Raw genomic sequence first — 25,504 nt, forward strand, 5'->3', positions numbered from 1 at the left:
TAGTGTATTTTTTTTTTTTTTTTTCATCTCTTAAATGGTAAAAAGTTAACAGAAATACAGACTTTTGTAGTTCATAATACCACTCAGACTTTTCTTTTGATAGTACCCAGGTTGTTAAAAGCCTTTGTAATATCATTACCTTCTTGTCGTTTACCTTTTTTTTCTGTTGCTCGCTGCATTTTTTTATCATTATTCCTGTCATAACATTTTGCCCTCAATTATTTTTAGGGATTGTTTAGATTTAAAAAGAATAATAACGTTTGTTCAGTTGTGTATCAGCTTTGTCTTGGTCGATCGCAAGAAATAAACCTTTTTGTTTGTATTTTCAGGAAAGTGTTTACGAACGTATGAAGAAGACAGGCGGGCCGAATCCATTTAATCTCTTCGTGATAGCTGAAATGGAGTGTATGCACAGATTACTGGCATGCGTTCGTGAAACGTTACTGGTAAATGAATTTGTCTAATAACACCTTGCGTGGTATATTTTCTGGAAGAGAGAGGGGGCTTTTGTCGGAAGCAGGCCTCTAGCCAGGAATTGATAAGTGGCCATCCAAAATGTGCTATAGGACCTGCTCAAATGAGCAATTTATAAGGCAAAATATGAAAAATAAAACAATTTTCTTTAGAAAGTGGCCGTTCACAGGACACCTGGACATCCATCTGGCTAAACGTCTGGTCGGAAGGATTGTAGCGTTTTCTCCAAATGTTGGGTTTCCACAGCATTTGAAAGGCATTATACCTTTCACAGATTTCTTTGAATCCAGATGCAGCTAACAAGAATTGAAATATGTATGGGTTATTGACCAAGCTTGTTCGGTCAAGATGGCTGGATATTGGCCAAGTTCTTTTTTCTGCGAGTTTATGGACCGAGACGGAGTCGAGGTCCATAAACTCGCAAAAAAAGAACGAGGCCAATATCCAGCCATCTTGACCGAACAAGCTTGGTCAATAAAGGATTTATTATATGGCTTTCGGGGAAATTTTTCTTGCGGGACACGGCGGGTAGTCCCGAGCGGGCAAGATAGCCCCATCTTGCCCGCTCGGGTAGCCAATCACAGCGCAGGATTTGATTCATCTTGCCCGCTCGCGGAGCTTGCCATATAATAAGGTAAAATATCGTGACAAAGTTGACGCAACCTAATGGAATTTGAACGTGTACACGGAAAGAGAGTCATTCTCGTCGTAAACTCTAAATCTAAATATCGAATCTAGGTAAAGATGGCTTCGGATACCAGCTGGCCATGGCATGATAAACGAGCATTAAACCTGAGAATGTAGATTAGGAGGCTGTACGCATAGGCAAAAGAGAACTACACCAAGTGTTAAAAATAGCATAGAAATAAACCAAACGTAACAATAATGAATAATACTGGCGAGTATAGAGGTTGATTACGAAAGAAAAGTTGGAAAGTTGAAAGAAACTTTGGACTAGAATTTCGAAAACTGGCTTTACGTCACTTGTCCTGCTAAGTTTTATTATTCTGACCATAGTTAATAGAGGGAAACGGTTAGGAAACCTGGCAAAGCTCTTTGTTGTATTTTTTGTTAGCTATTTTGGGGGTTGATCCTGCACAAAACCTGGCAAAATACAAAAGGTGGTTATTTGTGCTCATACAACTAACCAATATAGAAGCATTGCGATTATGTAATTCATACATTGTCAATGCCGGAGCATAAAACAAAAGATGTGCAGGGTCAAGGACATTCCAACATAAATCTTAGCCTGTATTTTCGCTTCTTTGATGTTTACCCGGCGTCTTAACCATTTTCCTCTATTAACTATGTTCTGACGAAGGTACTTTTGTGTGTTGATTGCAGTCGATCAAGGCGGCGACAGAGGACGGTTTGTGCGGTGACCGTATCAGCGAGGAGCTACTTGGCGCGGCAGACGACCTGTATCACTTGAGAATCCCCAGTAAATGGAGTCAGTTAGGAGGAGATTCCTCCCCTCCTCCCACGTGGAGCCTAGCAGCATGGTTCACTGACCTGGCTAACCGCTTCTCCCATATTGACAGGATTATTGTGCAGGTAACAAAGACCTGGATACTCTAAGTGTAGTCAATACTCGTGAACGTGCGGTTGGGAATCCTGCGATAGAAGGCCAGACTGATAACGGGACTTTGAGCGCGATGCTCAACGAGTTTGCTGTTAAATTCTGAAAAGTCTCTGAAGAGTCTCTTGGCCAAGACGAAACGCCGCTTCAGACTTGCCACGAAATATTTTGTCACAAGTATTTGTTCATTCCTTTCAATACAGTGAAACCTGTATTAAGCGGACCCCATAATAAGCAGACACCCTCTATTAGGTGGACACCAGCTTCAGTCCCTAAATTTTCTTCCCACGTTTACTGTAAAATAAACTTGCATTCAGCGGACACCGCTGATAAGCGGAAGAGGACAACAATATTAAGCCATTTTGTTGCACAAAACCTGCAATAAGCAGACACTTCAAGGGCTTTTTACTACTAAAAGTTCAGCTCAGATACCTTTAACATTGTTCAGCGACGTCGTTTTAGAGCGAAGTAGATTATTCCAGATTGATGCATTGACTGACTGGACATTGTGCTACGAGTAGCCTTTGATCTTACACTGTGTTGCACTGTTTTACTGTTATTATTACTGAACCTGCTTAGAGCGGACACTAGTGAGGGTCCCAAGGGGGTCCGCTCAATACAGGCTTCACTGTGGTTTTACGTTTCCGTTTATTTTGATGATGTGCTGAAATCCTTCCTCTTGTTTTCCTCCTCAGGGTCGTGAAAAAGTGCCAGCTTATTGGCTCGGAGCTTTCTTCAATCCCCGGCGTTTTCTATCAATCATAAAACAGGTAAGAAGAGTTAAAGGCGAACGTTAATGTAAGCGATCGGCGTGGCCAAGTGGTTTAGGGCGCTGGATTTGAAATCTGAAGGTCCCTGGTTCAAATCCTCCACCCTGCCGCTATCTAGATTAGCTCTCGGTAGTGACTAGTCCCGAGTTCAACTCCTTGTGTAAATAGCCAACTGGTCAGCCCCCCATCAGTTGGGATTCTTAATAATTTATGTTCTATTTGCAATATTTGTTTATTTATTTACAGTGTCCCCAGTTAGCACAAGAGTGCTTAATACACTTGGCACTTAACATTTTATAAATATTTTATACACAATATCTTTACTTTATTCTCTTGTGCAGGAGGCCGTTAGAAATTCTGAAGGAAAGCCTTCCGCGACAGAACCGTTTGTTTTCCAAACAGAAATCACCGGAAGAGACAAAGATCACGTAAGAAAACTTTCGCATATTTTTTGCCGGGTTATTACATGGCTGAACTGGTCCGCGATCAAAAGGAGAATTCTGATCGGTTCCTTAAAGTGCCACTATGATCAAATTCTCCATACCCATTTTTTACAATTTTCGCACACAATAGGTCTTTCCTAGATTTTTTGCCAAATTTCAATCTATTACGAACATTAGAACTCATGTCGTTTGGACCTTTATTTCCGAGAATTTACGGGCGCCATTAATTTTCCTTGTTCCAAGTCATGGTTGAGAATTTGAGAAAATGATGTCATTTTCTCAAAAATACCACACGGGTTGAAATTATAATAACAATTAGCACAGCAATTCGCATAAAGAATAACAAAAACTTTGGCTCATACATTCGTGCAATTTTTTACATTTATTGAATCCATTTTGAAATCACTGGTTATCCTTGCAATCTGATTGGGTCTCAGTGGTGCGATTTATTCACGAATCGCACTATTTTTTGCTCTAAACCGCATCTTTTTCTCAGCCAATGAGAATGGGACAGTAAAACAAAACAACCAATCAGATTTCAAGATTAATTTAAAGTAATGATTAAAATTTCAGGAAAATGAAAGACAAAAGGCCATTGTGTGGAGAATTTAGCAACTACTAGTCTATTGCCAAAACTTTGTTGTTATTGTAGTTTTTTTCCAAAAAAATTAACGAATTTAATTAATTACAGTTTCTAAATGACGATTATGAGCTCCTTCAGGATGAAGACCTACTTTAATGGAAGTTTCCAACTTTCAGTGCCTATTTTGACGAATATTTTGGCGATTTTTCTTCAACATCCGCTCAAGATCCGTATGATACCGAGTCCAGCAAAACATAAACAAACGACAACCACACAACAACAAATTCAGAGCCATCTCAAGAAGGTAGATGTTTCCAGGTTTCCGGTAGTTTCAAACGAAGCAACAAAAGAGCTCAACTCTGTCGCTGTGAATAAACATAGTCAAAATACATCACACTGCACAAAATAGTGAATGAACGAACGTCTTACGAAGCCCGTGCCAGTCCCGCCATCTTGGAAATATCTCGAAACAAATGGCGCCGCAAGAACTTGACAAGGTCCTGAGTATTGAGTCCTACGCCGAGGTCACAAAAAGAAACGGAGATGATAACGAGCTGGACTCCCTTAAAATCATGCCATTGAACGGTATTTAAAAGGAAAAAAAAACGTACTATCCACTGGGCATCGTGCACTCGCGCGACTTTCACAACCCAAAAGAAATCGATCGCAGAATTACACAGGATATGCACCTTTAAATTCCTTCTCCAAAGACAATGAAAAGTCTCAGCCTCAACCACAGAGGAAAGGAAGGCCTTCCATAATTGATTCAGGCGACGAGAATTGAACTTTATCCCTGAAGTACACTATTTTCGTTCTGACTTCAGAACTGCTTGTTTCTTTGTCATGCTCGAATGAGTTTTCGTCACATGACATCGTTTTGCATACCAAATGAGACGTAAAGGCGTTTCCGGTTCCGCTTTTTGTTTTAACAAACCGGCTACTGGAACAAAACACCAAAAATCTAAATTTAAGGTGATAAAATTGTGCGATTTCAAAATGGATTTAATAAAGTGGCAATTGAACTTCGGGTCGTGCAATTTTGGTCTGAAATCATACTTGTGATTTCAGACCAAATTGCACTCCACTCAGTTCAATTACCATTATTAATTGTTATCATAATTTCAACCCGTGCGGTATTTTTGAGAAAATGACGTCATTTTCTCAAATTTTCAACCAAGACTTGGAAAAAGGAAAATTAATGGCGGCCGTAAATTCTAGGAAATTAAGGTCCAAAAACCACGAGTTTTAATGTTCGTAGAAAATTGAAATTTGGCAAGATATCTAGGAAAGACCTAATGTGTATGAAAATGTGAAGAAATGGATCTCGAGAATTTCATCATAGTGGTACTTTAAGCGATCCGAATTTTCTAATAAGGACCGCTAAGATGGACTCCTCAGGGATTGATTTCGGCGAATTGCTTTTTCAATTCATGACACAAAATAAACAGTTTTTTGTTAAGTAGAAATATTTTTACCTTCATGTTTGGAGGACAATTTCGGTTGAGTGTTCACAAAGGCGACGTGAGAAACGTCAGTAAATGCTTACTTCTCGCGCGCGCGTTTACTGAGAATGGATCGCGATGACGCATCAATTTGTCAGCGGATTAAAAAGAGCAATTATAATAAATACCTTATTGAACTAGAACCATGGACAATTGTGTTGGAAAATGCCAAAAACATGAAATCATAACCGTAACACCTGCTTAATAAGTGTCAGCTCTCCCATTCCCCCTTTCAATGTTGGAAAATGGTAAAATGCAAACTTGTGTTAGATGAAAGCGTTTCGTCAACATTGCGTAGGGATTGGGAAGGGCAAAATGCGTATAGAATGAATTTCTCTACCCCTTGTGACCAAGGTTGTAGCCTATTCAGTCCGTATTGGAAAATATTGGTCTCTTTTTTTTTTTTTTTTTTTTTTAATTTTTAGTTTTTCAAGTTTATGGAAGCGAGGTCCATAAACCTGCAAAAAATAAACTCGAACAATATTTCTTCGATACAAAAATCACGCTGGTTTAATGGACAATTATTCCATTCGCGCTTGTTGGATATGAGATGATAGATAGCCAACGAGGCGCGTAAAGCCGAGTTGGCTATAATTATCTCATACCCAAAAAGCGCGAGTGAAATAATTTTTGTATGAAAAACCCTAACCAGGACTCGAGACGTGAAATTCAACACACGGAATCACACGTAGCTGGGACATTTAATCGCAATGGGGCCTTGTTACTGGGTTCTCGTTATGATTTATTATTTGTTAGTTTTCTACTATTTCTGACAGGTTTTCCCTTCACCAGTAGTTTTATGATCACATGAGTAACACGTTCGTACAATTATCTTTTCAATAGTTGAGAGAGCCACCGCTGGACGGAATGTTTGTGTACGGTATTTACCTGTGGGGCTGTGCTTGGGAGAAAACCACTGGGGACCTCCTGGATGCACCTCCGAAATTAGGCCCAACCCCTCTCCCTGTGGTGCACATCGTGGCTCTTCCTCAGATTGAAAAGGCGTCCTTGAATGACCCTGTTCGTGCTGCTGTATCATACTCGTGCCCATGTTACTCGTCCAGGATTTGTCAGCGGGAACCTGTGATGCTTTTGGATGTAGATAACAAAGATGTGCCTTCCACGCGCTGGCCCCTAAGAGGACTCTCTAGCACATTAAGGCCCTTTTAATGCGTTTGCTTTGCGCACCAAGCATTTATGTGCCCATTTCAGCCTTAAGAATAGCGTTTGTTCGATATCGAAAATTCTAACATGGCCTTGACTGAGGCTTTCTGACAAGCTTCTATATTTGGTTTGTTGTTAACCGCTATCAAATCTCTTTTAGGAATTACTAGACAAAAGGAGTTTACAACATTTGCAATTTTACTTAGCTTCGGAATAATGTTACTTAGGATTTTGATGTATCGAACATTGGCTGTTGTATCAGTATTTATTGCATTCAACTTCTCGTTTTTAGTTGGCGCGTTTAGAAACCGCGTAATGCGTCATTCATTGCTCAGTGTGTGTGAGCTGTAGGGGACATGTCCGCCATTTGAAGTCAACGCTTTCCGCTCATTACCAAGTCAAAAAGTTGTACGCTGTAGCGATAAATAATTGAAACTTCGCAGCAAGAGGCAGTAACTAGTTAAGAGTTGCATTTTATCTTATTCCAGACTTCTGTTTTGGAGAGTTGCTTTTTAAAAAGGAAATTGTAGGGGAAAAAAACGGTTTGTTGTGAGTTTTTAATACTCGAGAAAAAAATTCATCAGTTTTTCCGTTGTGAATTCTTATCAGGTTCGAGTCAATCAATTTATTTCACGAGGTCTCTTCTTGCTTCGATACGTTTGTACAGAAAGTAAAATATTTATTTTGTTGAGAAGCCTCGTAATTGTTTGTTTGGTTTCTTTGCTGGCTTTCTTGCTTACAGCTGCATATGTGACTTCACATATCACGTTTGCGCGCTCACGACTGTCCACTTAGGTTGCGTTCTTCTTTGCGTTCTTCCCCACTGATTTTCGAGCGAGAGAGTTTTACGATAACTGCAGAAATTCTCGCGCGCTCATTGGCTAATTTTCATTGTCAATAAGCGGACAGACAGGAATTTATAATTTTTGCGATGCGGCAACGAGCGAGAGCGGACAATTTGACAACTTGTTATCGTAAAAAACAAATTGACGTAAGGTTTTCATGCGCCTGTCCTGTCATTGACAATGAATTTCGTCATAACATTGTCAAAGTAGCTGTGGATCACCGATTGAATACGCAGAATCCAGTGGAACCCAGAATAGAGAGGACATGGAATAGAAAGGACATGTTGCAATGTGGTCTCCAACCGCGGTTTTCCCATCATTCTCATCGCGTAGTTGATCTGACTTGGCGCGAAGCAAGCGATTAGCATGAGGCACGCGGCACCAGCCATACGCGTCATTTTGCTGCGAATTTTAACTCTGCTCTCTATAGGCTATTGCACATTATGCTTTTATTTCCCCACTAAAATGCTCCATCTTAATGCTCCATTTTTCCCAATAAAATGCTCGGTCACTCTCCCAAAAAAGGCGACCACGCACCGTTTACAAGGGTCTTCGTGATTCGCCAAACGAAACAATAGGTATACAACACAAACAATGCCCCTGGTCCTAAAACCAAGAGAGGTGCAGATTAACATTTACGAATCAAACTAGAGGTGCAGGTCTTCTGCAAAAAAGTCACTAAAATGCTCGGTCAATGCTCGTACATAGGGTTTTTAAAATTTTAATAATCTAACGTTTTAACACAATTAACACCTCAGGGTGCTTAACTAAAACACTGAACAGACGCAATCGACAGGGTCACAGTCTCACCAAGGTGAATATTAAACAAACATGGCCGCCATATATTGAATTTGACTTCCGCTGACCTCACCTCAGTTTCCACGGCTGTCTTGTGGTGGCAATTTGAATTTTTTTGAATTTCGAGTTAAGACTTCATTTTTTCGTAAGAAAAAGTAATTTTTAGTTCTATTTTCTGTGGGAAAAAAAAATTTTCCGGAAAAATACCACTAAAATGCTCGAGTCATGCTTAATGCTTTTGCCTCACTGAAATGCTCGAAAAAAAATGCTAGCATAAGGTACAAAAGCCTAGCTCTCTAGTCTCTACTTGGACGCCACTGTGGACTTGTAAACCATGCCAGTAAGCACGAACATCACTGTGAGGCCTGGAATTACCGGAAGCAGTCAAGATGGCTTGATATTGGTCAAGTTTCTTTTTTGCGTGTTCATGGACCGAGACAGTCGACATGCAAAAAAAACGAGGCCAATATCCAGCCATCTTGACCGAATAAGCTTAGGCCCGTCCTGTTTTTGCTCGGCAACTTTTGAGAAACTTTTAGCGTTTGGAGCAACTTTCTCCAGTTCTAGCAAGTTCTGCCTTTCTTAGCAACTTTTAGAGCACATATCAAGCACGAAAAAGTCAACGATTTCACAGGAAACTTCAATTTATGCAAATTTCTTGAATGTTTATATTTCAGCTTTTTTAAAAACTCACTCGTGCAAATAAATTCCAAATTGAACTGAAACCGTATGATTACCTATACAAATTGTGTGCTAAAACCTGCTGACGTCTTAAGGGTCACTTAACAACGATTTCAAATTGACTCGTTTTGCTTTCGACGTGCGTCAGAAATTTGAAGCCGTACCGATTCCACGTGAAAAGAAATCGCTCCCTAACTCGCAGACACAGTAGAGAAATAATAAACATCTTACTAACCCCGTCTTCTCGGTCCGTACTGTATGTTACGGATCCTCGTTTTTCCCCTTCGATTAAATCGATATTAATCGATGGCTTAGGCGTACGGGCAACTTTTTGCCAGGAGGGACGGTGAGCCATTTGCCCAAAAAAATTCGCTCAAGTTGTCCAAATATTTACGAAACTGAGTCGAAAAGAAACGAGGGTCACTAACGGTGCACTAATATAGACCTAAATATGAAGTGAAAATATTCTTACATATGATTCTATCATATGAGCTCATAAAACACGTTAAAAGAAATAGCTGTCTCTGCCATTTCGACGGTCGAAGATATCAATGATACGATCCATGTCGTTGTTGACTACAGCGTTGGCATATGCCCTTTCAGTGTTAATAAGTGCGATGTTACTGACACGTTTTTGCCCTATGGTGCTACGGAGGTAATTTTTTAATCTGCGCAGCGCACTGAATGATCGTTCTGCAGAACACGATGTAGCAGGTATCACTGCAAGGATATGTACCACATCAGAAAATTCTGGAAACATATCAAATAGATCATTCTCGTGCATTGTCTCCAGCATTTCTGAAACAGTCATGCAGCCTAATCCGCGCGCACGACAAAAACTCGCGTATATTTTCTGTTCGGATTCCAGAATCTTGCCGTCAATTTTGTAAAATTTAGAAACGGGGGAGAAGCTTTCTTTATCAGGTGTTATACCGTGACAGATATTTCCCATAGCACAGAGTATTTCCTGGTCATTTCCGCTAAACCTGAGCTCAAGCTCGGACAGCACCTTGTCGAAGGACGCATAGTAAGTGTTAATGCGATGTTGCGATTCCGGTGTCAGCTGCGTTTGTCTTTGCGCATGTTCACCTACAAGGGCTTGAAGGCGGTGCGATGGCGTTTGTCTGGGTGCCCTGGCTTCTCGTAATTCAAACTGAGAATTGGTCAGCCACTTCTTCATTTTCAGATCTATTGCTGATACTATCTGCCATACGCTGTTGAAACTTCCTTCACTCCGACACTGGCGCAGGGTCTCAATGGTCATGTCGGCATTTCTACGAGCCGAGATGACGTCGACAGTCCTCCCCAGAGGACATCGGCATAGACTATTAGTGTTGCTCAGGATTACTTTCAGCACACACAATCCGAAAGTAGACAAGTCCAAGTCACAAATTGCGGTCAATAAGGCTCTGCTCTCAGAGGAGGTTTTTGGATCTTTTTCTGAAGACTGCGTGAGCACGGCTGCAGCCCGCCCCGACCCGTACGCCTATGATCGATGGAGGAAAAAACTCGGTTCGTAACTTACAGTACACTCCTGAAACTCGGTTAGTAAGAAGCATAAATTACGCCCCAAAAAGGCCGTCTTTGTCTTCACTAGCTCGTTAAAACACTCCTATTGATTCGGCCAATCTCTGCCTCTGCAGAAAGGGTTTTAGTCTTCTGATCAATGTATTTGGCTCATACCAAGAGCCCGCCTTCCACGATTACCTTGAAGCCTTGAAGGTGGAACGGTTTGATTTCTTATATGGTTTTAAACTTCGGGAATGCGGTCAGTAGAGTTAGTTTAGTTCAAGTTGGTAAGACGTTAAATGAACCATGTGTTTTGTTCCGTTAGACTTAACAGTATCCTTAAATTTCGCCCATATTTGCGAGCAACTCTTTAAAGCCAAGTTTTACGTTATTTTTCAGACCGATGTTAGAAATTACTGTGAAGAACGAAAAATAAAACTTTTAATTAACGTTTATGTAAAAATATCAAGAAATTTAGGTAGGAACTTTTTGGATTTTTGGCAATTTTTTAGAAATGTTTTGACTTTCCCGTAAGCAACTTTCCAGCATTTTACGAGCTTAGTCGGGGCAGGCCTAAACAAGATTGGTCAATAAAATAAAGGATTTATTATATGGAAAAACCGGCAACACTATTTTCTGGCGAGACAGCGGGTAATCTCGAGCGCGCAAGATGGCGCCATCTTGCCCGCTCGCGGGGTAGCCAATCACAGCGCAGGACTTGGCTCATCTTGCCCGCTCACGGAGCTAGCCATATAATGATTTGAATTATTTACGTCTTGAAACAACATCGCGGACGTCAAACCTATGTTTCTTATTCACGTGAAAGTACTTTTTGTGTTTGATTCATGTAACTATAGAAACGGTCAAGTTATTTCCCAGTCATCTGACAAAGTGGAATATTTATTAAGCCATTACTGAAGGACGATGTGAATTGCGGAATATATTGTTACGTCCATCCGACGTTTTAACCAAGTAAAAATACTAGTATTACCAATGTTTAATTTCTTTGATTGTTCTGCTTTGATCTCTAACTAATATCGCGCTCACCCCTACCTGCAACCGCACTGATGCAATAACACAGTAGAAAATTTGTTCGCGTACATCGCCTTGTATTCAAAAATTTCTCATCAGTCGGTGGCACTTTGATGAATTCGATAAATATTTACAGAGAGCATTTCTTTTTTTCATTTTTCATAGCTTGAAAAACAGGCCTTGCTTTCGATAATTTTAGGCCTCTCAAAGACAGCTCAGACTGAAATACGAAGCAATTTTTAATGTCCTCGTGATTTATTCGTAAAATGCCAGTGAAATGTCAAAAGGAGATGACATTTTAGCTTGTTTATGGTCTCAGGAGTTCCACATGATTCGAGTGGTTTTCCTGTTCTGTCAGCGCTACAAAAGCATAATTACCCATGATGCTTTGTCTGTGTATTTCGCTTGACAACCTCAAATATGAGTCACAAGTGTGAGTAGAGCGCAAGTATTTTAGGGTCGTGTTACTTTCAAATTTTCAGGACTCGTTTGCTAATATAGTCCTCTCGTTTTCCGCAGTTCGTGGCCAAGTCGAGTGTAGGAAGTCACATCAGGGCTTGTGCTGTGCACCATGTCGTACACTTTTGTCGGAGATGCGTACGATCGAACGACACCGATAGAGATGACTCAAGTAAACCCGGAGCCCGCCAAACCCGCGTTGGACACCACCTTGGAAGTCCCAGATATCGATGATTTCTCGCACATAACTCTTCATCAGGTAAAAATTTACGCTTTGAGTCATTACTTCTTTTAAACGAGTTTCTGTAATTAAACAAAGCAATCGGTTGTATCTCTAGAGGTCTCTCTACAGAGTTTTCCTTGTTTTGTATATTGCAGCATGCTTAGCCATTGAAGCGTAACAACTGTAGAACGTTCTGCATCCTGATGAATGGCCCAATGAACACCTTTCTAATTTTTGTCTTTTTTGTCGATGTTATTGCTACTTCAGCTTTTGAGGTTATGTTTCTGTTCATAAAAACGTTCATCCAGATATTTTAAATTGTAAGCTTTAAGCTTTATATTACAACCCAATTTAGCTGTTTGTAGACACGATGACAGGCTTAAAGCCCGACCATGACATCAAATCTTCCAAATTTGTTTCCTTTAAAATCATGTAACGTATGAAAATTTTTTCAGTAACAGGTGATCTCTGAATGTGCGTTCGCTTTCATTAATAATTACCCGCTGGGTGGAAGATAAAACGAAGTCAATAATAGTCATGGTCAGCTATTCATTTTCAAACATTTGGCTGTGACATTTCGTTCATTCGTTCAAGATAAGTAGGCTTGTACGTTAATTTTGACACGACTGTAGTAAAGGTTAATTCAGCCAGTGTTTTGCAGACTTGTTGGTTCGAAATTTCCAATGTAATGTACAACAGATAAGTTTTCTTCTTAAAATAATTCAGCACTTAATTAAGGGTGATGTCTCAGCCATTTTATTTGTCATCTACAACATTGCTTTCCCGCAGTCTATACTTAGAGGAGACTTAACCAAGCCTTGAAGTACTGAAGCTTTCAAAATAAGTGACATGAATGTTAATCAAAACATTCTCAATCACTTGCTATGCAAACATTTTAAAAACACTTTCCATAATTAATATGGTTGCTATGACAACTCATACACTGTTATGAGTATTGTTAATTTACCTTCTGGTTGATAAATTTTAAGAATATTGACAGAATTTACATTTTCACCCAGGTGACAAGTTACAATTATTTCACTTTGTTATAATTGATATTTTTATGTCTATAATAAATTCATATGAAACATTTTGTTTCTCTAAATGTCAATCAACCCTGGCTCTGCCACACTGAAGCAACCTAACACTTAACTTGTGTTAGTTGATCGACACTGACTTGAAACTTAACATCTTAATTATGCTCAAATTTAGCTATTTGCTCTGATGGTTCGGATGTCAATGTTATTGTCTATAAATTGGTAATTCTCATGTAGATTCCAGGCTTATTATAAGTTAATATATATTTGTGTCACATTTGATAGGCTGCGAGAGATGGAAAAATCGATGTCATCAGACACAGACTTCAAAAACTTGAAAGAAACTCTGCAAGACGTCTCAAAGTTATTAACAAAGCTGACGAAGATAACATGACACCTTTGCACTATGCCGTGCGTTATGGTCATGTGGAGGTTGTCAAACTTTTGGTTGAGTGTGGAGCAGGTAAACCAGATTTCAATGGATTTTTTTTTATTTTTTTCATTGCTTAAACAATTACGATTACAACTTAAAATACAGTTATAGAACAGCCAATGAAAACAGTCTACGGAATATATGTCTAGGCATTACAATCTACACATTACATGTCAACAACAAACTTACAGTACGCTACTTACAGAAAAAAATTAAAGGACATTAACTTACAGCTTTGGCTTACGTTGACATGCAATATTTACACCAGCTACTTACATTGATTATAATTATAACATTTTTTAAACAAAACAGACAGTATAGAAAATCATACAAATACACTAATTACAAGACGATAATTATTACTAAAAAACATTTTTATCTAGCCTGTATAGCAGGCATTTCCAAAAGCACACGAAGGGAATGAAACTGCGAGCAAGTGCCAAAAAATATGGAGCATGGGGAAGGGGTGGGGCAAAAATTTTCCCCTCCTCACCTCTCCCCATTTTTTGCTCACGTAAGGCACGCTCATGGTAGTGGGAGGCACGGTGGTCTCATGGTTAGTGTGCTCGTCTGCAGATCGAGCGGTCCAGGTTCAAGCCCTCACCAGGGACATTGTGTTGTGTTCTTGAGCAAGACACTTAACTCTCACAGTGCCTCTCTCAACCCTGGTGTGTAAATGGGTACTGGCGAATTTAATGCTGGGGGTAACCCCGCGATGAACTAGCATCCCATCCAGGGGGGAGTAGAAATACTCCTAGTTGCTTCATGCTACAGAAACCAGGTTAAGCTCTGGCCTGATGGGCCACTTGGCTCATATGCACACTTTACCAGGCACACTCATTCACTTGCTCACTTGCTCGCTCTCTTGCTCAATCTCCACACTCTGTAAATGGTCCAAGGGAAACGTCTGCTATGCTGGCTAATTTTTATCTTGTGATTCATGTTACTTTTGTGACAATTCATTCAGTATGATTCAATGTACATCTGATGGAGTGTACAATATTTACTTGACATACGATGTGCTCTCATCCAAAAGCTGTCCACTGTGTTAAGCAACCCTTGTATCAACCAAATTTGAAGTGAACACTCACCTTTGAGTAAGTGTCCCCCATTTCCTACCACTTTTTTAAGGCAAAAATCACAAAAGTTGGGTACAGTCGTGTGATTGGTCATGTGATGTATGATTTTGACATGAACAAATTTGCAATTAGAACCTGTTTCAGTTTGTACACTACTTAATATACATGTAAATGTAGACAGCTTTATATATAATTTTAATACTTAATAGCTTATCCTCACAATCAGAAACTATTCACTTGTACGTGTTGAATAAGCTTGCCACTTCCATTTCCCATTATCAAATGAGTTGTTTTCATCTTTTTGACATCTTTTTTGTTTGGTGCTCCTTTCAGGGTCAATGTCAACCCTAGCACACATTTGGTGTGTAAACCATGCCTTGCACAATGCGTGTAAAGAGTGTACGCAAACAAAAAAGGCTATAGAAACAATATTATTGCTGGCATTATCATCCCTACTATCCTCATCTGACCACTGGGAGCTATCATTCATCAAGTTTTGATTCACCTGTAGCCTCAGTTATCACATTAGCAAACTTCTTACATGTATTAAGTGCTTGATGGGTGAACTGTATCAACAGGCAAGTTCACCTGTAACATCATGGGGTCATGAAGCATACTTGGCTGTAAACGTGTTACTGGTTACAGCCCTTATTGACAGCCCTGACTAGTTCTTCCTTTTTTCTTAGTTGTTGACATTCCTGGTGAAGATGGAGCCTCACCACTTCATTATGCAGCAAGATTTCGAGCAAACTTGGCACGTCCATCTGCCAGCAGACAAGTGACACAAGCTGGTCCTGACGGTGTCGATGGTGACATAGAAGGTGTAGTCGCACCCCTGACAAACGCTTTGAGTGCTGTTGGAGTAGATGTCAATAATTTAGCATCACAGGTCTGAAAAAATAATCTTGGCCATTGTGTGTGTAAAGTAAATGTGGCTACCAAGTTAATACGTCACTACGCAATGTAATCTTATAAATGTAATCAAAAGGGAGACATATATATTGAGACCTATTCTGAGCCTACACATGTGTATAGTCTGTGATAGCCATGGTTAGTGAACTGTAGTTAATAATTTGTATTTATATGATGAGGTGTGGTTCCTGGTGTAGGCTGAGGCCTGGAATTCCAGTATATACATGTATAAATATTATTAATTATTATAAATATACACATGCACATGTACATGTACACAAAAGTGTTTTGCTGGATAATACACCACTCTTAAGATTCATACAAGACTATATCTGGGACTCCAGTGGCATATTACTAGTGAAGATATTTTTATTGATGGGGGAATTTGCAAACAGTCAGCTAATGGCATGGGTCATGCTAACATCTTGAAAAAGTATAATGATTATGTTGATTTTCAAACATTTTTTGAAAAGTGCTCAATGTTATTAATTTTTGTGATCAATTTTACTGTTGATTTTAAATACACTAAACCAGGTTTTTAACCTTTCAGCTGGTTTGCTCACAGAGTAAAACTTTGTTTAACTTCTCATTGTAGGCTTTAACAGAAGATGAATCCCTGATAGCCTTTCTTGTAATCACACATGCTGCAGAAGTCAATATTCGTGACCACTATGGAATGACGCCACTTCATTATGCGGCATCAAAAGGCAATTTAATGGCCGTAATAGAACTTTTGCAGTGCGAGGGGATAGGTGTTGATGTGAGTTACTGAGTGTGTATTAATGTGTTTTGTGGCTTGGCTAGCTATGTTTAACTTAGTACCTGGGTTAATTTTATATATGTTATTACCAGCTGGGAGGTACGTATAGTGAAAAACCGTGACTGAGGTCTTGAAAATGCTGCCCGAGGTCACAGTTTTTTACTATACGGACCGGCCCTAAGCTGGCAAATAACAGGTTTATTTTTTTTTCCTGCAGTAAATTGGTTTTACAGATTACAAATGGGTTCATTTACGCAACTTTGTCATTGAATTGGCTTTTGTGCCGTCTACTAACAATTTGTAAAAAATCTTGGCAACAAGCGAGTAACTCAGATACAATGTAGTGGACAAAGAAAGATGTATCAAAGAACAGATTTTTTTCGAACTTCTTTATGTTAGTTGCATTTATTTCACCAGTTAAGTTCTCCAAAATTGTTTTTGCAGTGTGAAATTTTGTGCGAAGTTTGAAGTTTTACTACAAAAACAGTTTCTGTCAGTCATTGCTTTTAAAATCACTTGAAATCAGACTTTTCTGCCATAAATTGAATAGCAGAAAGCGAGGAAATTCGTTAAGTGTATTCCACAGAAATGTTCCTAAATACAGCAACAATCAGGGAGGTAAACTTGTCTGAAATTGACTCAAATTTTACAGCGAGAGAAACACAGGATTACTTGCCATTTTTAGCAGCGCCAAGCTACAGACAACCAAGCAAACTCTCACAAGTTCAAGACACTCACTCTTTACTTACAGTGACTTTCCTTGCCATTTTAAAGTGAACAGAGATGAACTTGCAGTGACAAATCGTTGATGGATGTGTAAAAAAGGCAAAAGATTGACGATTACCGCTAACTTTTAGGAGCTAAATTTAGGCAGCAGGGAAAAAATCTGGCCTGGGGGCCATATTGTAAAAAGCTGGACCGGTCACATGCGTATGATTAGCCAATCAAATTTGAGGATTTAGGATTCCTGCCCGCTCAGGTGCTTGAGAAAAAAAGAAAAAATCTTATCAATTTAATAGTAATATATATCTTCAATGAAAAATGATAATTCTTTATATGTAACAATATATAGGACTTAACAGATAATTTTTATTAATAATTAGCTGTTAATAGTTGCATGTAGGAAATACATGTAAATATGTCTGTAGAGTGTATAAAAAAGATACCTAATGGCTAATCAAATGGGGTTTTTTTGCATTCCTTGGAGAGCAGAACTGTTTGTGATAGATAAAAGTGGGAATCCATTCCACTCTTGTATCCTCCTTCTCTTTGTGTGTTGTATGTTGTACAGTATTTGTATTTTTTATTTCTCCGCTTGATGACGTTTGTGTCTCGTTCAGAGAGCAGTACTCTAACCTGAGAGAACTCAGAAAGGTTCCTTTCACCTGCACCAAATCATGTATAATGCTGTGCTGGATAATTAATATTTACATAATTATGTAATAAATTATAATAGCTGGATGCAAACACTCCTGTGTGACTACGTTGTTTTGATTTGTTCATGGACAGGCTGTAGATGCAAGTGGAAGTACAGCTCTTCATTGCGCTGCCACTGAGGGAAAGGCAGAAATTATTGAAGCTTTACTTAAAGCTGGTGCTGATCCACGGGCAAAGGACATAGAAAAGATGACACCGATTCACTTTGCTTGTACTGATGGAAATCTTGAGGCTGTGAAACTGTTATTTGAACATGCAGAGAAAAAACAAGAAATATATGACATGCTGGAGGATCGAAACAAGGAAGGGGAAACTGCACTTCATGCTGCAGTGGAGGGTGGGTATCTTGACATCGTCAAAATGTGTTTGGAGAAAGGAGCAAAGGTGAGATCTCGAAGAGCCAATCTTGCTCATCCATTGCACATTGCTGCCATCAATGGGTACGTCGAAATTGCAAAACTTTTAGTTGATTACCGTGCCAAGATTGAGGCAAGAAATGCTAACCATGAGACACCTCTTCACAAAGCTGCCGCCTTCAATAAATTCAGGATGGTGGAATTCCTTCTTGAAAAGTAAGGGCTAGAAGATCATGCTTTGTTGTCTATCTGTGTTCACTAAATATGTTTTGTACTCAAATATTTCCCTACAAAGACTTCATTGTGTGATGTGGACATCATAGGACAGTTCACCTACTTCCAGACAAACCAGAACTCAGACAATATGATCTGTACCTCTCTTTATAATACAGACACAGGTGGTATTCATGTTAAAAAGTGCAACTGTACAACCATGTATAATACTCTTGGATCACAAATGGATTAAGCAAATTAAAGAAGATGGCGGAATATACAGGCTGTAGTGTCAAGAATAGCCAGTCATTTGTACGTGTACGTTTTTGTAAGACCTAGCTCCTTACAATGTTTCCTCTTTAAGCCCTTCAAATGGAAAATATTATTGAACTTAACTTGATCATGAACTCTCCAGGTTTGCATTCATCTGTTCGGCATATGTTATAGAGTTCTTAAATTGCTGTCAGATACATTTGCACATAAAAAAGGTGTATGTAAAGCAACAGCTCCTTTTGTTTTTACAGAGGTGCTGACATTAATTGCTTTGACAAAGACAATTACACCCCCCTATTGGTTGCAGCATCAGAAGGCCACACAGCTGTTGTCACACTTCTTTTAGAAAAAGGAGCCAACTTAAAAGCAACAGACACGCATGATAAAACTGCTATCTTTCTGGCTGCTGAGGAAAACAGAGTTGATACCTTAAGAGTATGTTATATGTAGCTAGCTTTTAAAAATGTTCAAGCTTGTCGGCTGTAATGGGTGATTGTCGTGATTGCAGAAATTATCCATGCCCATACCACGGGCAGCATCTTCGAATTCTGAGGGAGGGGGGAGTATGGAACGCCAGAACTGTCTTATGATACTTTTTTTTATTATATTGGGTGGTTATGTCATTATATTGAGTAGTTATGTTATTATATTCGGTGATTAACTCATTATACTCGGTGCTTATTCCATTATACTCGGTGCTTATGTCTTTATATGCGGTGCTGTCTTCATTATATTCGGTGCTTATTCCATTATATTCGGTGCTTCCCTCGTTATATTCGGTGCTTTCTTCGTTATATTCGGTGCTTTTTTCCTTATATTCGGTGCTGTCTTTATTATATTCGGTGCTTATTCCATTATATTCGGTGCTTACTTCATTATATTCGGTGCCTACTTCATTATATTCGGTGCTTACTTCATTATATTCGGTGCTTACTTCATTATATTCGGTGCTTACTTCATTATATTCGGTGCTTACTTCATTATATTCGGTGCTTACTTCATTATATTCGGTGCTTACTTCATTATATTCGGTGCTTACTTCATTATATTCGGTGCTTACTTCATTATATTCGGTGCTTACCTCATTATATTCGGTGCTTACTTCATTATATTCGGTGCTTACTTCATTATATTCGGTGCTTATTTCATTATATTCGGTGCTTTCTTCGATATGATCGTCACCAGTCTTCGCAAGGGGTCGTACAATTTGGAGGTAGTCTAGGGAAAGCCGGGAAAAACGGGTGTCACGAAAACTCAGACCCCGAAACAGACCCCGAAAACTCAGACCCCTCGAAATTAAAAACTCAATTGTTATCACCCGAATTGCTCTATGGCCACAATGGGGCGAGATGTTTATCTTCTCCGGTTTATGTTGTGTAGCCAATATTTACGTAATACCGGACTACGCAAAAGTAATTGATCGTGTAAATTGAAGATAAGCATACGGTAAAATAAAATAACATGATAAAAGAACATAATAAAAGAAAACAAATGGAAACAATTAATATGTTTCTTCGCGGATGTTCAGACCATTAGGATCAATTGTTCTGCCTTTTTGAATTAAAAAAGCTTCCCTGGCCGTACGGATAGAGTCTCGGTTAGAAACGATTTTTTCGATGGGGATTAATTGCATGTCGTTAGCAGTGTGGTTAGGAGAGGACAGGAAATGTTCGGCGGCTGTAGTAGGTTTAGATTTGTTGTTAGGGTTATCTATGGTACGGCGGTGTTCATTAAATCGGTCTTTTAATTGTCGTTTCGTCTCTCCTATGTATTGTAAATTACGGCGGTTACATTGAATCATGTAGATGAGGTTTTTAGTGTCACAGGTCAGGTTGGATTTTATGGCGCGCGTTTCCCCGGTAGAAGTATGTAGTAAGTCCGTGAGAAATGTAGGGACAAGTAGCACAGTTTTTGCCACAACGGAAAGAACCAGAAGTTGTGTCGGTTTTTGCTTTTGTATTCTTCATTTCAATTTTCGTTCACTCACATTTCGAGACCAGACATGGCGGTGTCACAGTGATATGTGTATCCCCGTGATATGTGTATCCCCGCACACATATCACTAGTGATATGTGTATCCCCTCCAAAATGGCGACCAGTGATATGTGTATCCCCCACCCCCCTCCCCTCTACTTTAAAAAACAATATCCTCCTTGAAATCGCTCTCGTCGTCCGGTCGCTTACTGGACGAACGACTAACCCAAACAGGCTTAAAACACAAATCTCAATTTTTGTAGTTGAAAAAGTTTACGTATCTGCTGCTGGAATTGTGTTCTTGATCCTAACTGGTTTTCTGCGAGCAGGATATAATGAATTTAAAGTTGAACACCAAATGGATCTAGATATATTTCAATTTGAGTTTCACGGCACCGGATTTCTAGGACGATATTAATTGCGCGGTGCATTCTCACCCCTCGAGTAACGCATATTCTCCACTGTTCATCGCCTTGTTTGCATCTGAATTATTCGTGGAGTGAAACACATATCACGGCTTCGACCCGATCGCCATAAAATGATTAGTGGCACTCGTGTATCCCCTGCACCCGCTTTTCAGTTCTACTTTTTGTAAGATATGTTAAGTCTCAAGCTGTATACATTGCTATACTACGAATATTGCTAGCACGTTTCATAATATTCGACGTTTATTCTTCGGCAGTTAGCCTAGATTACGGCTGTCTTCAGGGGATACACATATCACTGCGCCATGTAATAATTAGTGATATGTGTATCCCCTGCATGCGGTCGGTGACGGTGTACAACCGAGGTCAGTGAAACTCCAGAAATCCCAAGCTATGAATAAATGCCGGGTGTGAATATTTCTAGCAAGCCAGTTTTGACAATGCAAATGTTATGGGCATTTTTCTTCTTGGGTAGAAAGCCAATATAACAGCTGTGTCCATGGGGATACACATATCACTAGTTCATGAAATAATCAGTGATATGTGTATCCCTTATTATCCCGTGCACGCGTGCACGCGTTTTTAGTGGAATTATCGAGTTTCAAACTTCAGTGAACCCAAGCCGTGTAAAAACGTCGGGTGCTAATATTGCCGGCAGTTTTGTCAAGGTTGATGCGCTATATTATAACTGTTGTGTTTCTGGGGATACACATATCACTGCGCCATGAAATAATTAGTGATATGTGTATCCCCTGCACGCGATTTCAGTTTAGATATTTAGACATTCGAGTTGCAAACTCCGCAAACCTCAACCTGGGTATAAAGGTCGTAGCGAGTAAGCAGCCAGCACGTTTCGGCAATAATTGGCCATTTTCTTCGATCAGGTAGATAGCCAATCTAACGGCTGTGTTTAGGGGATACACACTGAGATCACTGCGCCATGAAATAATTAGTGATATGCGTATCCGCTGTTCGAAGTTTTAGTCAGATATACAATCGAGTCGGTTGGAACTCAACCAAACTCAAGAAATCCTAATCTGCTCCGTTGGGCGCGAATTCATTTCTGGTTTCTTCTACTCTTTACAGCGCTCGTCGGAACCTCGCAACCGAGTCGCCATTTTGTTCGTTGAATGCCCAGGCGCGTATCAGTGTTTTGTGTATCCCCACAGGGGATACACATATCACTAGTGATATGTGTGCGGGGATACACATATCACGGGGATACACATATCACTGTGACAGCGGTTCAATCGGTTCGACCTTCACGTGCTTTTTACGTGTTGACTTTTTACGTGCCGACAGTCACGCAACGCACATAAAGTCAAAAAGCAGATTGCGATCAAACGAGTATGTTTCAGAGAACAACACATTTTTTTGCTGCATACGATTGCATAAAAAAGGTCTGTTTTGAAAAGCAGTGTCGGCTGCTGTTCTAAACCTTGTTAGTTCTTCACTGTTTGACCGACGCGACAGCGATAAACCTGAGAAGTTAAATATTTGTGTTTCACCGTTCGATCGACGCGACAACATAAACCGGAGAAGATAAACATCTCGCCCCATTGTGGCCATAGAGCAATTCGGGTGATAACAATTGAGTTTTTAATTTCGAGGGGTCTGAGTTTTCGGGGTCTGTTTCGGGGTCTGAGTTTTCGTGACACCCGTTTTTCCCGGCTTTCCCTAGACTACCTCCAAATTGTACGACCCCTTGCGAAGACTGGTGACGATCATATCGAAGAAAGCACCGAATATAATGAAATAAGCACCGAATATAATGAAGTAAGCACCGAATATAATGAAGTAAGCACCGAATATAATGAAGTAAGCACCGAATATAATGAGGTAAGCACCGAATATAATGAAGTAAGCACCGAATATAATGAAGTAAGCACCGAATATAATGAAGTAAGCACCGAATATAATGAAGTAAGCACCGAATATAATGAAGTAAGCACCGAATATAATGAAGTAGGCACCGAATATAATGAAGTAAGCACCGAATATAATGGAATAAGCACCGAATATAATAAAGACAGCACCGAATATAAGGGAAAAAGCACCGAATATAACGAAGAAAGCACCGAATATAACGAGGGAAGCACCGAATATAATGGAATAAGCACCGAATATAATGAAGACAGCACCGCATATAAAGACATAAGTACCGAGTATAATGGAATAAGCACCGAGTATAATGAGTTAATCACCGAATATAATAACATAACTACTCAATATAATGACATAACCACCCAATATAATAAAAAAAAGTATCATAAGACAGTTCTGGCGTTCCATAGGGGAGGGTTCTTGGACTGGAATTCTGAAGGTAATTGGAGGGGTAACACAGTTTGGAATTCCAAAAGACGACAAAAGCTTTGCTTGAAATCGCTGATCTGTTGACTTTCCTAGTCCTTTCCTAAAGATCAAATTAACTTTAGTTAATACTTATTTGCAATCTGTATTCAGTAATTTCCATCTTGATTTGCTAGCTTGATAATGAATATGAAATGTATAATTGTGATAAAGTTCACTCGTGATAAGCTCTAGCATTTATTAGTAGCGTTAACATACATGCGGTAACATTGATAAAGGAAGAGATTGTGATTGCTATCAATTGAAAGACAGTATATATGTTTCTCAGTGAAGTGAATAATCAGAAGCAGTCATTTGATGAGTGCTAAGAATAAATAACTAACTTTAAAACAAGATGGCAAATGCTTGAAAGCAATCAGTTTGGATGTATAGTGAAGACTTTAAAGTTTAGAGCAGCTGTACATATTGAACTTTACATCTGAAATAATGGACATTGTTAAAAATAATTATGCAGGAAATCCTTGGACATCCAGATGCCAAACATCTAATTAACGAGAGTGATCGTTATGAAGACACTCCCTTGCATGTGGCTGCTATGAATGGTTATACATCGGTAGCAGAGGTGAGTTATAATTTATATATTGTTGCAGATGAAATTCACAATATTTTCAGGGATTGTCTTGGCTAATAAATAATATAATAATATTATACTTCTGGGTTTAGCCAAGCCTAAAAGCAGAGCTCCTGATTTCAATAATTAACCATAAAGGAAAAAATTAATGAGGATTAATTGTTTTTCTGGGATCAGAAACTCAAAAAAATTATAAATTTTCAGCATGTAACACAGCGCAATGCAACGCAACTCAATGGAATGCAATGTAATGGAGAACCCAGAGAAAGACCATTGAAGCAAAATAGAATCTGCAATTAATTTGTCTGTAATAGTCTCAACCTCAAACTAGATACAAAATAATCCCGCACTTGACACCTGCTCCCATTATGTGGAGCTCAACCATACCAATGTTGTACTTGTGGTTTTAGTGATTAAAAGTAGTATTTAGTTATTTATTTTCAAATTGTGTGTTATTATGTATTAATGAATAGCTTTGAATGTTCAATATTAGACATTGTTAAATCATGGTGCCAGAATAGATGCCAGGAATGAAGATGAGAATACTCCTCTGCATTTGGCTGCTAAAAATGGAAGAATAAGGTACAATGCACAAAGAATGAGTATTTATACCCTCTGTCTGCAGTTTATTGTATGCTTTTTGCTATCAGGTTCTTTTATTAAGGGCCTGTTTGTTTTAAACAGTTTTAAACAGGGTTTTTGGTGGGCTAATTTCTTGAGGGGCTTATTGGTAACTAAAGGTGACTCCAGTTTAGGTCAATGTAGAGAACATACATGATGGCAGTTGGTAGAGATGAAGTTAAAAGTGAGTATATGAAAGATCATATATTTGAACTGTGGAGAAAGAAATGAAGACGTGATTGATCATCGTTAGTTAAATTGTTACAGATACATTAATGAGAGATCATGTCCTCTGCAAATCTTATCAACAGTGGGCCACCAAAATTGCCTTGTTCCATGTTAAATGGATTGACATATAACATACATGTAATTGGGTAGAGAAGAGCTATAATGCATGGTTAGTAAATCAGGCTCTGGAATGACCAGCTTGAGTTCAAGCAAGCACAGAGATACTGTAGCACAGAGATATTCAGCCCAGAGAAGTGGCCATGTTATTGAAAATGTTCACATCAAAGAAGTCTAGACTCAACTTGCCATGAAGCTCAATATTTATTCTTCCACTTTTAGAACAGTAATTGAACTGGTTAAGAGGGATCCCTCCATCGTTAATGATGAGGATGAAGCATCAAACACACCGCTGCACCTGGCGGCAATAGAGGGTCATGTGAAGTGCTGCAAGGCTCTGTTAGAGCGAGGAGCTGAAGTGGATGCAAGGTGAGTGTAATGTGGGCTTTTCTGTACATACTGACAATTTACATGAACTGCTGTCACTTCCAGTAACAACTAGCTTCATGTAGTATTCAAGTTTTCAGTAGGCAAGTACTGAACAAATTTTGTACAAGATGTCTAAGGTTGCACAGAGAAAACAAGAAGTATATTGTAGTAGAGACGGTAAGAGAGACCGTCTGCTATTACATGTCTTCAGCTTCTGGTGGGATCATTGTGTTGTGTCCTTGGCAAGATACTCTACTCTCACAGCGC

General features: G+C 39.3%; 2 protein-coding genes across 3 annotated transcripts in view; both read left to right on the forward strand.

Moving 5' to 3' along the window:
- The window catches only part of LOC110063871 (dynein axonemal heavy chain 8-like), a 77,147-nt gene extending 69,938 nt beyond the window's left edge, over positions 1 to 7,209 (forward strand). Inside the window, exons 90-94 of the mRNA XM_089283047.1 lie at positions 330 to 446; positions 1,819 to 2,028; positions 2,749 to 2,823; positions 3,165 to 3,251; positions 6,195 to 7,209. Coding sequence (XP_089139173.1) covers positions 330 to 446; positions 1,819 to 2,028; positions 2,749 to 2,823; positions 3,165 to 3,251; positions 6,195 to 6,521 — 816 coding nt within the window. The 3' untranslated portion in view covers positions 6,522 to 7,209. The remainder of the gene's footprint in view (positions 1 to 329; positions 447 to 1,818; positions 2,029 to 2,748; positions 2,824 to 3,164; positions 3,252 to 6,194) is intronic.
- Positions 7,210 to 11,764: 4,555 nt separating this feature from the next.
- LOC110063950 (transient receptor potential cation channel subfamily A member 1 homolog) overlaps positions 11,765 to 25,504 on the forward strand; it is a 32,771-nt gene continuing 19,031 nt past the window's right edge. The window contains exons 1-10 of one of the 2 annotated variants that reach the window (XM_020770948.2): positions 11,765 to 11,813; positions 11,900 to 12,098; positions 13,385 to 13,562; positions 15,298 to 15,500; positions 16,119 to 16,283; positions 17,793 to 18,292; positions 18,814 to 18,997; positions 23,786 to 23,893; positions 24,396 to 24,484; positions 25,091 to 25,237. In XM_020770948.2, the coding sequence (XP_020626607.2) occupies positions 11,952 to 12,098; positions 13,385 to 13,562; positions 15,298 to 15,500; positions 16,119 to 16,283; positions 17,793 to 18,292; positions 18,814 to 18,997; positions 23,786 to 23,893; positions 24,396 to 24,484; positions 25,091 to 25,237 (1,721 nt within the window). In that variant the 5' untranslated portion in view covers positions 11,765 to 11,813; positions 11,900 to 11,951. The other variant, XM_089283048.1, reaches the window with a different exon arrangement.

The sequence above is a fragment of the Orbicella faveolata genome, unplaced genomic scaffold, assembly GCF_042242905.1.
Source record: "Orbicella faveolata isolate gen_17 unplaced genomic scaffold, um_ofav_v1 contig_12, whole genome shotgun sequence".
Classification (NCBI taxonomy): Eukaryota; Metazoa; Cnidaria; class Anthozoa; order Scleractinia; family Merulinidae; genus Orbicella; species Orbicella faveolata.